This window comes from Dermacentor andersoni, chromosome 5 (genome assembly GCF_023375885.2).
Source record: "Dermacentor andersoni chromosome 5, qqDerAnde1_hic_scaffold, whole genome shotgun sequence".
NCBI lineage: Eukaryota > Metazoa > Arthropoda > Arachnida > Ixodida > Ixodidae > Dermacentor > Dermacentor andersoni.
Genome location: NC_092818.1, coordinates 176,238,874 through 176,257,425, shown reverse-complemented (window position 1 = coordinate 176,257,425; position 18,552 = coordinate 176,238,874). Strand labels below are relative to the sequence as shown.

Genomic DNA, 18,552 nt, shown 5'->3' with positions numbered 1-18,552 from the left:
CTTCCATTGCAATACGGCCGCGCGGCCACACAACGCCGTAGCTGCTGAGCTACCGAGCTATACTGCGGCGGGTTGTCATCGCTGTATGTTTGAAGTCGTTGGGTGACTGAATGTAAATATTGCGTCAGCCTGGTTTCGTTAATACTCCTTAAAGGGAGAACATGCGCGTTCCTAGAAAAGCGAAATGTGTAGCTGTGTAAGCATTCACCTCGACCTGGCAATCAAGCTCGAGGCCATCACCCAATGTTTTTGCACTTGGCCATACAACAAGGTTAATAACAAGAATAGCAGCTGTGGCAGCGCGAGGGTGAACTAGTCGCCAAGTCGAAGCAAGCACTTGATGCCGGAACTATTGCTGCCCATATGAGAGTTCTGCGACACATCGGGGTTATGGAAATGCATGTACCCGGAAATTCACCGTAAGGGCAAGTGAGAATAGTACTCGCAGTACTTCAGGCACAATGGCATGGACGGCGACTAGGCGTCTCCTCTCACTTCCTATTATATGACACTGTGCTCACGTTAAACATGATAATGTTAACAAACCATTGATTCGAGGCTGCCGCCGAAGTTTGATGTCGCCAAGTCAGACTTGCATGATTTCCGTTAGTTACTCGGCGGTGCTACCTTAGGGAGCAAGTGTGCATCAGAATACGCAGCGCTGAACATGGCCTCGCTGCCATGACGCGCTTGTGCAAACCTTTCGCTTGTATTTCTCCAAGCGAAGCCCGCAAATGTTGTTGTTTCCCACGTCATGCATGTCCGGTGGCATCGTACAGCATCGGACACACACCACACGGCCTGATCGCCGTCGCTCACCTGGCGGAAAACGACTTCAACGCCGGCTACGCGTGTCGCATCGTGCCACCCATGTTCCTCGACGCACCCAACATACCGAAGAATTACCAAAAGATCAACCCCTACAAATACAGCATGGTCAGTAGCAGTCCGGCGCAGGTTAACCGACCGTGTTGGTGGAGTTGGGGTAGTGTTGCCCAAAGTAGCAACCTAAATTTTTTTGTACGAAGCGTTTTCTCACGCATTTTCTCATGGCTGGGAGAAAATGCGTGAAATAGCTCCTCTCAGCTGCAGGAAGACTTTTTGGATTGCACGGCATGTTAGGAACGGTTGAACCAATCAGCCTTTACGAGGCTTCTGCGGCGATAATCCCAAAGTATAATGAATAGGTAGCTAGCAAGCGCACAAGAAAAAAAAAATATGATGTCAAATGAAAAGTGCTCTCGGATAAAATTCAGTGTAAGTGCATATTCATATTTATAGCCTTTGCGATGACGACTTCCTAGATTACCGCTATCAGTTCACACTATTGCATTCCGTTTCATTTGTTTCTTATTAGGGCCATTCAGACGTTTCAGAATGGAATGAATAGAACTAAAGCTTACAAAAGTCGGCAAAACATAATCAGCGAGTTGATTAGTCTAAATTATTGCATATTGCAGACTTAAATAATGGGACATCTTGGCTGGAGATGGTGGAAGCGAAAACTTGATTCCAGTCGATACTACTTCTACGGATAAATTATTCTACATACAGATTAGTTCTTGAAACTGGAACGCAATCTTTTTTGATGATGATGAAAGTGTGATGACGCGTAATTATAAGTCATTAAAGTTATTCTTTCCCGACGCCTAGACAAGCTGGCAGCTTTGTGATTCCCCTTTGTTGGAAAATGAATCATAATGTAGCACGAATAATAACATTGTTTATGCCAAAAGTTACACTTGTTGGAAAGTTGACGTTCTTGAATACTTCCAGCGCTTTTAGGGAATGATAGAAAGACAGCAAAATAATGGTAACGCTAAATTTTTTTTTCAACTTGTTTTACACAGAAACAATCGCAGGCCACTTGACGACAGAAAAACGTACCAACATTTCTGCTGTTCAGCGCCCTTCCTCTTCTTTTAAGAGACCTTTGAATAATCAACAGCTCAAGTTTATAGGTTTGGCGAATGATTTATTCGAACAGAGTTATTTAATTAAAACTTCTTTAAAGCACAGAACTTGGAATACGCTGCCCTAATGGAGTTTGCCAGCAAGTGGAAGCCGTCGTCGACCTTGTTTGTGAGCGTACCGCTCCACGGCAAGTGGTATACGTATGACGGCTACGACTACGCTTTCGACACGCTATGTGGAGTGGACAGTCCACCCTCCTTCTACGGAAGTGTGGCCGAGGTGAGGGAATCGTCGCTAAAGCCATCGTTGCCTCTTCGATTGCCGCATGCACATCTCTATTCACACGGCTTGCTTGCACGTGTTTGGTGACGCCGTAGCAAAGAACAAAACTACGGGTATTTAGCTGCGCGTAAATGAATGATTGATTGCGGCGCTCAATCAACAAAGAGCTAGCCTTATGCCCTAAGCGGGAAGAGGTGGGCCTGAGAGCAAATAAGAGAGGAGGAACACCGTAGCAGTTACACCCTCTGCTTGCGCATTGTGCCTCCTATGCCTTAAGTGCGCAAACTATTGATGAATAGGAAAATGTTACAGGGAACAGCACGAAAAATACACGGACAACACAACAGCAGACACCACGAGTGATGACTCACAACCCAAATTTATTGGGCAAAAGCTCACTCAATATATGTGCAAGTATCTACGGTAACACTTTAAAATAAATATAGACAACAGTGAAACACTTTATCGCACATGTCAAGTGAAAACAATGCAGCTCGTGGCACAGCAGAAAAATCGCCTAAAAAACTTTTCGCTTTCTCGCCCCCAGCGTGTTTAACTGAAAGTTCCGTCCGTTGCGTTTTGCCAACGCTGTCGAAAGGCATGTTATTCTTTCAATGCCACACACAATAATAAGCTTACGCTTGTTTCGAGCAGTGATTGCGGTCTTTACATAAAAAGATATGACATTGAATAACTTTAGAATAAATAAATACTTAATTAGTTTTCAATTTATAGCCCTTAAAATTAAGTTACATAATTGATCACTTTAATTGTTTGAGTTTTTTGCATTGCCACCAGCTCCGTTGTGGCACGAAATTATGTAATTTTAACATGTTTAACGACAGTTCACCATGATTCCTGAGTGAAGGGCTAGACAAGCGTATACCGACACCTCTAATAGCGCAACCACAAACTTTGACTAAAAAAAAAAGTCGCCAAAGGATTTCGTTACCCACGCACAGTGTTCATCGGTAACTTCAATAGCTGCAACGAGTTTCCCATTTGTCTGTGAAGCTACCTGTCTCATCTCAGCCATCTGGAGTTCTTTTGCCGCTGTCCAATATCATTGTGTTTTGTACTCAGCGCTCAGCATTGTTAGTCGGCATTCTTGTGCATTGCATCTTTTTTTTCAAACATCGATGAATCTCTTCACATCAGAAGAGCAAGCGTAAGTCAGATGCCTGATTATGAAATGATATGCTCGGAGGATACAGTTAACCAGAGAAATCTCTATACACAAACATTAATGTGGTAACTGTGACTCGCACGTGGTATCTTCCGCCAATTGAAGCCGTCGCTCCAAGTTTCCGTAGTATAGTAGTGTTCGTAGTGTGAGAACTTGGTCGGTTGCGGGATACTATACACATGTTCCTTTCCTGTAGGTGTGCAAGAACCCGGAATACAACACGACATACGTGGTGGTTCCGCACACAGGAGTGATATCGGCATGCGAGAAATTACAAAGGGTCTTCACGTACGACGACAGCAAATCCTACCGCTACAAGGTGAATCGAAAGCGTGGGCCTTCTGCGAACGTACTTGTGCTACATCAGAAATCTATTGGTGTAGATTTTTTCCTGGGCTGTTAGAGTCCCCAAATAAAAAAAAAACAATAAATAGTCGATAACCTATTGCGTCTGAAAATGAGTAAGTCACGTCGCCATTTATTTAGACAGTCGTGTTGAAATTATAGTACGAACAGAAAATGCTAAGAAGCATCGACAGAGACACCAGTAAAATAGTAGAACTGCTTAGGATAATTTATATTGCTAAAATGTTTTTGTAATATGCCAGCTGAAGTGAAAATTTCTCCCCGCATCGACTCTCCAACGCAGTATGGGTTTGCACTCAAATTCTACCCTAATAGACTATCAACTAGTTTTACGAATCGACAATTTGCTATTCAGCAGGATATTCACACTATTCCTGATTTGTAGTGCGCAAGAAAGTTTGGACTTGGGCTGGTTGGCACGGCGTGGTACGGCAGTGCCAGTGCTTTTCCGCTTACGCTGTCATGTGTTTTCGCGCTGCGGGAGTTTCGTTTCCTGAAACGCACAACACTGTTGCCCGCAAGGAGTTTTCATTTTATTAGTGAGAAGTTACGTATACCGTACTTAAGCCCAAAATGCACCTCTCTTAAGCGAAGTGAGAACCGCTACTACTTTTTCCATCTGTTTCCCTGCAGTTGTGCACTCTGAAGAAGAACCTGACAAGTCTGCGGTACGGCATCCTCGCCCTCGGTATTGACTGGGATGATACGACCAACAGGTGCGGTCAGGGCAGCTACGCCCGCCTGCGCACACTCCGCTGGCTTGCGGACTTCTTCAAGAACAGCTTCACTTCGCCAGACGCTTACGACCAGTGTCAGCAAGGGCCCTAATGGACCAACGAGCACTCCCTATTCCCAGCATGGCGAACACCAATTAACGAATGCGTTTATATTCATGCGATGTACTGCATTAGACATTCACTTGTATCCTATGTTTGCTGGACCCACAGGTATTGTTTCGCGCAAGCGGATCCATAGGTGTCGTTTCGCTTCTGCGCAGAAACTCTTCGCCCCCCTCTCCCCCCCCCCCCCACCGACTCCCAACGTCAGGTGCCATCTTTCATCAGCAGCCGCTCAGTGCTCATTGTTCTGCCTGCTGCGCTTTGGCTGCCCCTGTGCATTCTTTCGCAGCTTTTCCTCCTCTGCTTTTTCCATTTCTTCTGTTTCACTTCAACTTACTCTAATGGGTGCAGCCGACCTCGCCAGCGTCCCTGCAAGCTCCTTGCCTACGAATATAGTTTTCCGAAAGCCCTAGTACGGGGCATCTTCATTAATGGAGAGCACCAATGGAGCCTTGAGCCAATAAAAATAGCGTATTTTCACTGCCTTCCTAATCTATTAATGTCGCGAAAGAGAAGAAATGCGAGCAGTTAACCACTGGCAGGGCAATAGAAATCATAATAAACGATGAAGATTAAAACTTACGAATTTCAACGCCCGCGGTGAGTTAGAGTCAAGAACTGGCTTTTGTGGCTGCTGGACGAAAAAATTTTTCCCACCTGCAGCTCTTTGTTGCCCAAGTTGAAGTGCACTATAATTGTTATAAGACTCCGTTGAACCTTTCATCCATTTGCATGCAGCATCGCTGTGTATAGTGGACTGATACCGGTGTCTATCGATTTCCCATATTGTGCGACTTCGTACTAGGGTGTCAATGTGGCTCTCAGATTTCCACCATTCTTTGTTGGAATGCTCTTTAGAAGCGTGTGTATATAGGGCAAATTGACTCTTTGCGAAACTTTACCTTTTCTTTTTTAGCCAAGGAGCTCTGTTTTAAGAAAGTCTGAGGTTGCATAAAACTACGTTGTCTTCTACGCCTTCATTACAACGATAAAACCGGAATTTGCATGCGGAACAATTTTCGTATACGTGTTGCATCGGATTACTTATCTATTTGAGCATTTCAAACATTCACGTACACGTACCGATATGAAACAGCGAAGGCAAATACAATAACAGGAGACAAGAAAATGACGAAATTCCCGAGGTGCTTAATTCTTCATTCTTGGTTTTAAAACAGTAAAAAAATGTTAATGTTGGCGACGCAGATATGCACTCACTAGACAACCTTTCCCTCTCGCCTACCATTTTACAGCAGACGCGCATAATCTCGACTCCCCTCGCCAGCTCTCGGCGTAGTCCGCCCTGGGATGCAGGTTTATGATGGGGCCGCTGATGACAAAGCCATGTCGATCCAACACTGGCGGGATGACGCAAGAGTGCGATAAGAACCGGCCGAGCATCATCGCGTTATCTCCGTTCTTTCCGTCAGTTCCCGCAGACCCCGACCGAAAATGGCTGCCCCCTAAATGCGATGCAAAATATAGTCTGCACGCATGCATATTTATAATCCGCCAACAATAAAGGTAAAGCCTAAACACGTCTACGCATTTGCTGCTCCTGATTTTGCATGCCGTGCACGTCGGCTGCCATCGCATGGTAGCCTTATCAACATAACCTCTCCCATACAAAATCTCGTGGAAACTTCCTGTGGAAACAAAGCAAAAGTTTCAGCAGAGGCGGAGCTTCTGCACATGTGTTACTGCACCTTCTGATCGGGCAGAGTTGGACAGCAAGGTGCAGCGACAAGTCTTTTTTTATTGCTCTTGTTTATTGATAAAACAGAAGCCTCTAGAAACTGAGAATACGTTTTGGTTATTCTCGGACAATGTTTGCCTCAGGACATTTTTTTCGTACTTGGCTAGACTCTCAGACAAAGGTACACCCTTTGGGGTGTATATCTGCCACACAGCGATAATCATCTGACTTGCTTGCATTTCCTTTCTTGAAAACGCCGCGCCCGCTACTTTCCTGTCGGGAATGCTATGTCATGCTGATAACGCGCATTGCGTTCGTTACTTGGAAGTGTCGGGCTCGCAGCGTTAAAGAAAGGAAATGCGGACAAGACAGATGACGATTATCATTGTGTGGCAAGATACGATCCATAGGGTATAATTTTGTTTTAGAGTGTACTTCTTGGTTACATTTGAAGGCCGATTGGCGGTATTTAGTTAACGCTATCGGGCAACCCTGGCAGGGCACAGAACCGACTTTATCAGCGGTGAACACAGTCACGCGGTCGCACACCAACTTGTGCGTTCTGCAATCGCGATTTGAAGTCGTACGCCGACTAGCAGCGTTTTCCAGCACCAGTCGGTAAGTGAAAGCCATTTTCACCACGTGATTACATACATTTACAAGTTGAAAGGTTACATGGCGCATGCAGCTATCAGGTGGAAAAAGGTGGTGTAGCTGAGCATCGCTTACGGTGCGCTTTTGTCGCGTTTGAAGAGCACAGGCTCTGCAGAGAATCGCGTTGACTTCACATCTCTGATAAGTGCCGCTCGTGGTACCCTCGACTGGCCGCCACCATCCTGCGAATCAGACTGGCAGATCCGGCTTTCCTGGAACTCTGGGGCCGAGGTAGGACAAGCACGCAAGCCGAACGTGCGACTCGCTCTCGGAAGAGGAAATGGCAGGTGCGAAACCATGTTACTACAAGCGTCCGATACTTTGCCTACCAATGCTCCCGACGCTGCCTGGAACAACGGCGGACGCGCCGGTGGGACGAGCTTTGATTCATACGGGGCCACCGTGGACGTGCCTGAGCATGCTGTGCCTAGGTTGCTTACGTTAAGGCGGTCCATCGCGAACAGCGGCGACTCTACGTTGTGATGACGTGGCGGAAAATGCTCATCTCGAGGACTGCTACGACAACAGGGCTCGGAGCGCCTGAGTGCGCTCGATGCGAGAGAACAGGATCCCAAAGTACCAGTCGAACGCAAGCCGCGCGCGCTCTTGCGACCTGTCAAAGACAGCACTGCTCGCGAGAGCTGCCTAAAGCGCTTTGAAACGACTAGCCGCATATTCCTTTAGAAAGACAAGGCAGCAGAGTCATCGTATCATTATTTTTGACACGAAAGCGTCAAATGGCCTATATAGCGAAAAAACTGGCGTTTGTCGTCTGGAGCAGCGAAACGGCTCCCAAATACCCATTGGCTAACAACATTGTTATTATTACCTGAGGGTCCCGTTGCAGTCTTTGACTTTGGGACCCTCGTCTGTATATTGTCTCTTACCAATACATTGTATTTAAAGAATAATAAACTGAACTGAACTGAACTCGCTGCGATGCCACGCCATTAGCGCGCCTCGACGGAGCAGAAGGGCATTAGTAGAAGGGGCGCAAGGGAGCACCTATTGCAGCGCTAGCGTGCCAGGTGTTACACGAGGGGAGAAGGCATCGCCGCGACTGCACGTCACTTTCGCTTTCACTCATGGAAGCCTGCGTTATCCGCACCTTCCTTGTCTGCGCATGCTCTCGCCTGCGTTCTAACTCCGCCTCGGTAAGGCCAAATCAAAAGGCGCAAAGTGTCTCAACGCGCTCGCTTTCCCGCGAGGAGTTCATGACTCAGAAGGACCGCTCGGCGCAGTTCAGTTGGACATTAATGCTTTCGCATTCACACTTTATAATATGTGTTTTTAGGTGTCCTATGAAATTAGCTCGTACCTTTACTCAAAATTATGTGTCACCTCGGTGCAGTGGGCTAAACAGCTTCGCTGGTCATCCACCTTCCCAGAGTTGTCATCCACCTTCACCATTTGTGGGGGCTCGTAACATCTGCGGTTTCACTTATACTGACCTATAAAACTGAGAAAAGGAGTTGTTCTAGCTGCAAAATAAATTGTTTTACCCTTCAAATAGACGCCTATGCAATCTTTTATTGCACGAATGATTACACATTGTGTATTGTATAAAGGTGGGCTCCCATAACTCTCGCAGTAGCTGTAAAATCTGTCTCTGAATCATATGATATCGTTTAAACATACTCAGAAAAAACAACAAAGCAGCAAACAGACAAAGCAAGTGTTAGCGGCATTGCAGTTATATTCCGTTCCTATTTAGCGATCCAAGCATGAAATAGTGATGGTTAGTTTTGTAACATAAAAGTGACAGTTGTGAGGGTATGTATAGAGAAATGAAATTCTGGGATTTTACGTGCCAAAACCACGATCTGATTATGAGGCCCACCGTAGTTGGGGGCTCCGGAATAATTTTGTGATATTACATTTGTCGGCAATTTATTCCACAACTGTGCTGCGGTGTACGGACAGAAAAATGAGGCATAAATAGTACGGGTGTCTAGCGGGTTCGGGGTTGTTCATCGCCGTGGGTATGCAATATTCGGATAAGTATACAATATAATTTCGAGCAGGATTTTTAAAGCAAGACGAGAACAAGATAATGAATTCAACCTTTTAGGGGCAGTAAACGTTAAGCATGGGGTAGGCGTATCAAACAGAGTCTGTTCGTTTTAAGTACAGCATAGCTCGAAGCGTAGCTAATGTGCGAGAATAATGGGCAATAAGGTGGCGGGGTACACGAATTCTTAAATGTGGATTGCGTACGTAATGGGCGAATGAGGGAAGTTAGTATAGAGAATTCCAAGTGCATGTTCTGGGAATACGACACGTAATTTATGAAGTATTGGAATCATTTTAACAGATCATCAACGTGTTTGCGCCGTTGTTCTTGAGTGTTCAAATCAACTTCTAAAAATTTCCTGCCAATAACCCTTTCCAAGTGTCATCTAACAAAGTTTTATTGATTTAGTACTCGTTAATCGGTCTGTAGTTACATCTAAGCCAGAGATACTGAACCCCAAATATACATTGCCAGCGGCACAGGAGTTGCGGCGGTTGGGAAGCCGCGTTTAGAGAAGAATTTTTGCGGCATCTGAAGGTGGCATCCGCTGTGGTCTAGGGCCAGTGCGGCTAAAGTAGATGTGAATAAATGTCCCAGTTTACTGAAGATTCCTGTGTGGCGCACGGAGGTGTAGACGCCGTGGCGTGCGAGTGTATTAATGCGATTAGCATTCCCAGCCTACTTCGTGCACTGCACATTGTAAATAAAGGTTACACAGGGTGTTTCAGAGAACACTTTCAATTTTGTTTAAAGATTGCCTGTGGCCGATAGCTCAGTTCTAGTTCATGAGGTGGTCTGCTTGCTCAAAAAAATTGAAATGCAAGGTCGACTAATTAACAAAAATGCGCGAATTATCTTTTTTATCTAATTGCATTACGATTCATATTACAATTTACAAATTCTAGCCGTAGAATTCGCAAGGGGTTCTAGCATTCTAGGTACTTGTGTACTTTAATGCATAAAGTGACGTTTTGTTAAAAAATTAACTAGAAAGCCACTGCTTTTCTTAGCAAAGTTTGGGAATTAATATTTCGAAACTGGTGTCTTCCTGAAAATTCATTCCAAGTGGATGCGTCTTGCGAACTTCACGTAGAATTAGGCGATTAGTTAAAACCTAATTAGTGACTTTTTGCTAATTACTGGACTTTGCATTCGAATTTTCTGTGCAAGTAGTGTCCGCCGCCTCGAGTAGACCACCTCACGAACTAGAATTGAGCTCTCTGCCACAGGCAACCTTTAGATATTTTTGAAAGTGTTCGCTGAAACACCCTGTATATCTTCAGCGGGATGGTGTACCGCTAGGCAGCTTAATTTATTATCGAAATAACGTCAATATTCATCGTGAAATGTGTTCTGCCGGAATTTCTTTTCGGGCGGTACCCACCGCGCGCGAGAGACTCGCAGTCGTATTGGCTGCGAAACGACAATGTTGGACTGACCGTCATGCTACGCTCAGTCAGCTCCTGCAGCGAAGCATGCTCTGCATTGCGCTGCCGCCATGAGCGTTGCGCGCACGCGCACTAGCGTTCTGTTGTACCCGCAGTGCATTCTCGTTCTGCAACGTCAAATTCATCGCACAATAATGCCTATTGACACGATGCGTCTTATCTCTCTAATCTTGTTCAAAGGACAACTAAACGAACTAGCCCACCAATTTACTTCACTGCGTAATAATTTGGCCTTTCAGAGTCGATACCCTTAGCCTTACTTGGCTCTCAACTACACGTGAAATCTGTCACAACAATGAACTTAGCTGTAGCACAGAAATATAGTACGCAAACTTTCCTCTGGGTCAGGCCTTTGCTCGGCTTGTACGTCGAAGTCTCGCGGACGACAGACACAGACACCGCACCAAATTATGGGGTTTTACGTGCCAAAACCACGATCTGATTTATGAGGCACGCCGTAGTGGGGGACTCCGGAAATTTGGATCACCTGGGGTTCCTTAACGTGCACCTAAATCTAAGCACACGGCTGTTTTCGCATTTCGTCCCCATCGAAATCCGACCGCCGTTGCCGGGATTCGGTCCCGCGACCTCGCGCTTAGCAGCCCAACACCTTAGCCATTAAGCAGCCGCGGCGGATGCCATGCGAAGTCATACCGTGCGTCCCAGCTAACGTTAGTCAAGTTGTTGAACAGGAAAAAAAGATTTCAAAGAAGCGTTAGCTGGAACACCTTGTAGAAGCGATACTTTGCGAACCCTTCCAAGCTGGGTTGGCGGTGCCTGCGGTTGGCGCTGTTGCTGCCTCCATAGCGGCTGTTGTGTTCGCCTTACACAGTAGCTTACACACACGGCAGCAATAGTATAGCGAATTGGCTTATGCATAGCCATTTGCATTACACCGATAGACCTACTGGTGATCGGCTCTGTTCTGTACTGAATTACATGACAAACGGTACTCCTGTTTTCTGAAAAAGAATATGTGCCTTGAAACACATGGCTTGTCGAATAAATCAAACGTTCTAACCTTCTTTCCCGGGCGTGGCATCTGTGCTGGGTAGGTTCTTTCGCCTAGTAAAGTGGTGCGATACTGGAGATAGTGCAATAGTAAAGTGAGCCGATCTCACATATAGCGTAACGAAACTGGGCTCCACAAAACGCGCTTAAGCGGATGAGCTGTTTAAAAAATTGAAGTAACAATTCAAAATAATTCTAACACCTGCGTTGAACCTGTATCTTCAAGCGGCCTCTATGGTCTTGGTAGCAAAGAAAAATGAATGCGGGCTGACTTCGCTCGTGTTTTCAAGCAAGAGAAGAGCAAGGTGGTATTTGGCTAGTGACGCATTGTCAACGTATATATCTGCTAGAGTAGTTCGTGGCTAGGAAGAGAGAGCGCCCGTAGGGAGATTAGCGAAGGCGATATTGAAACCGCTTCACTCGCCTACGAGGTTGGAATGGTTTAGGGGTACTTTAAATAAACTAAGGCCTTGTGCACAGTAGAAAATCTTTTAAGAGTGTAATTAAAGTCAATTTAATAAGCCGATCGTTCTCTGAGTCGCCCTTTTTGTCGCGTTACCTCCTGTAATACTACCGATTACGGGAAGTCTCCCCTCACAAGAGATTGCGGGGGGAAATCGACATTTGCAGTTGCCGAGACGTAGCATGTGTTCGAATTGCCGAATCACTTGGTTGCAGGCGGCGGCGATGGAGCGAGCTATACTCGCGGACAACCTTCTGCGGCAATGAAGGGAAAGCTACGCAGGCAAAGCGCGCACAAGTGAGAGCGCTCCTGAAAAGAGTCCCGTGTTTCCATCCACGTTAGTTTAACCTGGGCAAGAGAAAACATAAATACCTTATTAGGAACAGTTAAATAAGATAAAACTGAATCTAGACGTTTACTTATTTTGCGGCTTTTCCCTTCCGCGTCTGGGCAAACGCAAAACCGTCGCCCATGGAAGCTGCGTCGATTCGGCGCCTGTTCACAAGAACACTACCAAGCGCTGGCGGACTACTTGGCGCGGCAACACATGCACAGAAGCTCCGCCCCCGTAGCTTTCCCTTCATTGCCATAGAACGTTGTCCACGAGTAGAGGCGCACAAGTATCGCTACTGTGACAATTTCAAAAACAGTAGGTTTAAGGAGCATTTGAAGCTTTTGTGTTTTCTAAATTATGCTTTTTTTACATTTGAATGTTTGAGTAACTGCCTCCTCAGCTCCGTAGTTGGCGCCATGTGCGCGAAAGGGCGCCATAAAAACCTTATCCTCGACTTCCGAATGACCAAATTTGTGATACTTTAAGGCCTCTTTAAGGGCTTGAGTGAGTTTTACGTTCAAGTGGAGGTTATTGAACTCCGGGCGGTCAAAATAAATCCGCGGGAGTGGCTCCCGCGTATCTTACAATCACAATCATCGCTTTCGGATGTAAAACCTCAGTATTTAGTTTTTATTAGTTTCGAAACGTTAAATTCTATAAAGTACTTTTAATTACTGCTTTTTATATCACGGCTATTGGACATGTAAGGAGGTTTCAGAAAAGCAGCGCGTTGGTTTCGCGCTGTGTAAACTACAGGAAACAACGCTTTAGCTAAGCCATGTAATGAGGCAACATTATTTGTCCTCTTTTTGTATGAACTACATTGCCACGTTGCTCCCTCTGCAGCGGCATGTCTTCGGAGGTACCAAACTTGTGGCGTTACTGCAGCCAGCTGAACCAGCTCTGTCCCGACCTGCTGCCGGTCGGCAAGGTGTACGCGGACCTTCGGTGGTCCGGCACGCCTTACACTGCCAGGCGCCTGGACCACAGCGTGGGATGCACGCACGGGTCGGGCAGCGGCGGCACCAATGGGGGTCGAGTGTGCCCCGTATTTGCGTGTCTCTCAGCATGGAATGAATTCCTCATGTTCATCAACATGGAGCTGCGCGAAGCACCTCCCGGTGAGCTCTCACTGACGCGCATGCATGGAACATCCCCCAGTTCACGCTGCCGTTGGATCGCCCGCGTCCGCCATGCTGCCGTCCTGGTCCACTGGCTCCTCACAGTGCACCGCTGCGTCCGTCGTGTCGAACTGGACGTGCTCGTGGTGCAGAGATCAGGCCCGTACTCTGCGCTGTACTACGACGCCTTGCATCACAGCGCGAACATTCGCGAGCTCACTCTGCTCGGCTGGCACTCAAACATGGACGCAACCAAACGCCTCGTCGCGTCCATCGCCCACATGAAACGCCTAGAGAGGCTAGACTGCACGAATGTGGACTTCTCAGAAGAAGCGAGTTTCGCGGAGTACATCGCCACCACAGGCACGCTGAAGGCGCTCACGTTGATTAACGTTGCGGCGCATCCCGGCTGCCTTCCAGCTCTCCGAAAGGCGCTTGTCTCAAACAGCTCCATAACTGTGCTCTCCGTCAACATCGAGTATTTAAGTGGAGACAGCGATGACGCATTTTTCTCTTACCTTAAAAAAACTGCCATCCTCAAGCGCCTCAGCCTAAGCAAGCCTTCTTTCAGCCGATGCTCTTACCTAGGGGCAGTGTTAGAGGCCCTGTCGCAAAACAAGAGCGTCTCGAAACTATACCTTGTGGGATTTACCCTCACGACACCAGATGCCTGGTCATTTGCTCGTTTATTGGACACGAATCGCGCTCTTAGGATCATTGGTTTCAAGTACTGCGAGTGGAACTTACAGGCGGATGAGTATTTGTTCCCTCTTTCGCGGAGTTCAAAGATTGGCGAGTCGGCCCGCACTGACCGAACCCTCTGGAATGTACTTCCCCTCGCCGTAGCCTTGGAAGTTGTCTCTGGCCTTGAAGAAATAATGCTAAATGTGAGTGCTTTCAATGCTAGCGAGCAACACGCCCTGCTCTGCGCGGTAGCGTCCAATAGTACTATCAAAAAGGTCAAATTTGATGCGGTAGCCTCCGACACCATAAGTTCCTTGTGCGAAGCCCTCCGAATTACAGGCACGAAAGATAGAGTAGACCTGGGTGTTGTGGACACATGCGTAGGAGACCTGGTCCGTGTGCAAGCATCCTGCAAGGAAGCCAGTGAACTTCGTCTCGAGATTGCCCCTGATGATGATGCCGAAGCAATTCTAGAGTGTCTTAAGGTGCTGCCCTCTTGCACCCGTTTGGTCGAGATGGACCTTTGTCTGGAGGAAACGCCGCTTGACCCCGAACCATGCCTTCTTCTCTCTGAGTGCATAGTGCACAGCCAATCTTTGCGACAACTCTGCATGATGTTCTTTGCGAGTGGAGACGCGGTGGTGCTTATTATAAAGGCACTCTCTTGCAACCACACATTAGAGGATATTACAATCGAAAATTGGAAGCTGGATGATGAAAGCAGCTCCTTACTTGCTAGTCTGGTGGCGAACAGTAAATTCATTACCCACTTTGTTTTCAGAACACTTTGGTTTGTGGGGCACAAACCTCTCGTGTTTCATCTCGCCAAACGCCTTGCATGCAATACTACCTTGGTGTCTTTGCACATTGACGAAAATCGCAATTTTCAGGAGCAAATGGCCGCGGCAATGGACATTGTCAGACGGAACGCGGCGCTCGTTGATTGTGGAGCGCACTTTGTGATGGGTTCAAGGAACAAGCGCTACGCGGAAGCTTTCGAGCGAGTCGCCCGCAGTCCGGCCCTCGTGGCCAGGGTGCAAGAACAGGCCGAAGGTCAATGTCTCCGTCGAGCGAATGATGCGATCCAGGAAGCCGTGCGATCTCTCAGGGATATGGAATCATTCATGAAAGTTGCGGGCGTGGTGAAGGATTGCTTGTCGTGGGATGAGAGCGTCGAATATCGTCAGCGCTTGGATGTTCTGCCCTTTGACTGCTGGCTTCATGTGAGGCAGTACATAAAGGTCGCCGACGTGTTACACGATGAGCCACTCGCCAATCCTATTTCGCGACCCAAGCGCGGCCTGTGGCCACGAGTGATGCGGGGAAGACGCAGCAACAAAGCGCCTCGCTTCAGGATTTGAGCGGGATGCCTTCAATAATAAGAAAAGCCACGAGCGCGTGCACTCCCTCAGCAAACATTTTTTCTCTTGTTAACTGCAACATGGCCCCTAATTTGTTATGTTCTCTTCGAAAAAAATTATAATTTAGTTCATGTTAATATTGAACTGCAATAACAATGCAAAAGCTAGCTAAGCAACGGGTTATGTTTTGTGACGAATGCCAATAAAATGGGCCTGCCATACATCGTATGGTCTAGATTTCGGTCTATTCAAAATGTGCACTACCTACGACATTGTGGAATTGCTTCGCAAGAAAAAAACGGGTGCTGTCATTACCAGCGGCGACTTCACAGTTGCTAGTAAGTACAGCAGGGCGTGTAATTTCCGGAGACGCCGGACATTTGTGCGCTTGCGCGCGTAAGAGGGTGTACGAGAGAAGAAACGGGGAGGAGGGGGGGGGGGGCGTTTGTCTCTTGAATATATGAGTGCCTATAGGCACTACGGAGGAGAGGTTTGTTTGCGCGTGTTTTATGCGTTTGTTTTTAGGAGTGCGGCATTGCGGAGTGGGCTCGCGTTTGCTTACGCTTGGATGCAGACTACCGATGCGGTGAAACAGGTGAAGAAACGGGCACTGACGCCCCAACTGGCGGTCGCTGTGTCGGACAGACTCTCTCGCACCTGCGACGGTCATGCTAAGTCAGCCGTGCCGGATCATACGTTTCTGGCACCTAATACCTTCAAAATAACATCACAGATGTTTCCGTGGGAGCAGCAAGGACCGCAGTAGAGGACGGGCCGCATATATTGAAAATGTAGAAGGCACAGGGACTTAGCAGCCGCACTTGAACGCGAGTGGCTGAAAGGCCCCTGGTGACGCTCGACGCCCCTGAAAGCGCTATGAGAATGCGTCGCGCCATCCTAACGCCTTTTACGCTAACCTAACCTAACCTATCTTAACGCTAACAGAACCTAACCTAACGAACAAAACACAAATAAAGAAAGAACTGTTTTCAGCGTTGAGATCCTGTGCATCTAGTAGTAGCCTCTTTTAACGATTATATACTGCAATAACACAAGATAGAGCTACGACACTTTTAGAACAATGCAAAAAATTCATAACAGTGATCAAATGTAGCAAGGCGCGCAAGCAGGATAACATGGTTGTCTAGGAAAGATCAGCTGGTATGGCAGGTTTTCTAATTAAGGTAGGTTAGTAAAGCCGATTTGAAAGTAGAAAATTCCTCAATGTCGGCAGCGAATTGTGAAAGGGCGTTCCAATCATTTACTGATAAGACTGAAGGCGAGCCTAAATATTTTTTGGTCCGTGCGAAAGGTGGGTATACCTTGAGTTCGTGGTCAATGCGGGCGATGATGTGGGCTCCTGAATGAATAAATTTTCGCGAAAAGGCACTGTCTCGGTAACAAACACTGTGATTAAAATTTTCGGCAGATTCTTCTATCGAGAGTAGGTCATCATTCTCCAATTTGAGTTGTACACTGCTTAGCCTTTTTTGCGTTTATTACCCACCGAAATTTTCGAGTGGTGGGTAATCCTAAGGTAGGGCAAAGTTCAGGTAAAGTATTTGTTTTTAGCTTCATTGATTGAGGCCACTGTAAACTTTGACAGCCTTTTGTAGTTTGGCCAGCCGATATTGGTATTTGATGTCGAAGCTTTTCTTAATGCCCGTTTGTTATAGTTAACGTGTGAACCAAGGATCGTCTGCTTTGGACGGGAGAGCTAAGTTTGGTACGCAGCAATGTCCCATTTTTTTAAAGGTTGTCTCTGTATAAAGATCATTTTTGGTGAACTGATCGGCTTGCGAAATTGTGTAGGAATTCGGCCACAAATGCCGTAAACATACGGTTCAGTTTGGCAATATGTATACGCCAGCATAGTCAAGTATTGTCTTCATTTCTTTTGTTTTGTTTTGTTTTGTTTTGTCGTGGCATAGCCCCATAGTGCAGTGAATGTCCCAGTGCTCGCTCACTTCTTCAAGAACAAGAGCGCTTCCGTATTCAGGATGGTTAGTAAATATCAGATCAAGAATAATTTCCTCTCGGGTAGGGTGTTTTATTTCTGGACAATTAAAATTATCGGCCAAAACAAGTGTGGCATATGAGAAGTTATTTGTGACCTGTCCGATAGCATCGTTGAAAAGATCCGCAAACTCGGGCAGGCTATCTAGAGGTCGGTAACACGAACCAATAACACAGTGCACATGACAGTGACGCGTATAACAATCCAAATAATTTCACGCGGCGAGTATATATATATATAATAGACGGCTAAAATTCCTTTTTGACAGCAATTATTACGCCACCTACTCGCGTAACTTTTCGTTCTCTGCTAAAAACTACAAATTACTTCAGCAACGATAGTTCATTATCAGCAATGTTTTTGGTGAGCCCCATTTTCGTACCGATGATGATATCATCACCAAACGCGTGTATCAGTGTTTTTAAGATATCAACTTTCTTAAATAAGCTTCGGAAGTTTGCCAGGAGCAATGAAACTTTATGCGCAGTTGGCTTGTGGTGAATCGCTGTTGTGAAATGCAAGGGATGAATTTTTTATTGACTAGGACAACAGAATGATACTATTAATCGTACTTATAGGAGCCATCTTGCATGTGTAGTGTCTGAAAAAGGAGCGCAACACGCTCGTTTTCCTGCCGGTTTTCCTTGGCAAAGCCTCGAAGCTTTTTAAGTGCCAGCTGGATCTTAGGCGAGAAGCATTCCAGCCATACTTTAGGTGAGACCAGATTCTTTAGTTCCAAAGCGTTTCTCAGTGCTTCTGTTCTTTTATTTGCAGTTGAGAAACTTAATGATAATGGGGCGATTGAAACAGTCTTGTAATACGGGGGTCTGCGCTAAAACACAGGGACAACGAAAGTAGATGAACTTCCACTAACTAACCCAACTTGCAACTCTACTGCGATAGAAACCTGACCGGAGTTGGCCAATCTCTATGGGCACGTTCTATGTGTCCGAGAGTTAGTTTAAGGTGAGCCGAAAAGAAATGTTTGACGATGTTCTCTGTTCTTTCGTAGTTTTCAATTTCAGGAAGGCCCTCGACAAGCAGGTTGTTTCTTCGCATTCTGTTATTCATGTCATCCACAATATCACCGAGTTCTTGATATGCCGTGGCTATACTCGACTTGACGTCTTTTACTGAATCACTCATATTTCTTATTTTTTTT

The 18,552-nt window shown here is 46.4% G+C and overlaps 1 protein-coding gene across 1 annotated transcript; it reads left to right on the top strand.

Annotated features, from left to right (window-relative positions):
- Positions 1 to 6,747: 6,747 nt before the first annotated feature.
- On the top strand, positions 6,748 to 15,594 carry LOC126531651 (uncharacterized). Its single transcript, XM_050179283.2, has 2 exons — positions 6,748 to 6,901; positions 13,054 to 15,594. Exon 2 carries the CDS (start codon positions 13,058 to 13,060, stop codon positions 15,371 to 15,373), a length of 2,316 nt encoding a protein of 771 aa, XP_050035240.1. The 5' UTR covers positions 6,748 to 6,901; positions 13,054 to 13,057; the 3' UTR covers positions 15,374 to 15,594.
- The last annotated feature ends 2,958 nt before the right edge of the window (positions 15,595 to 18,552 follow it).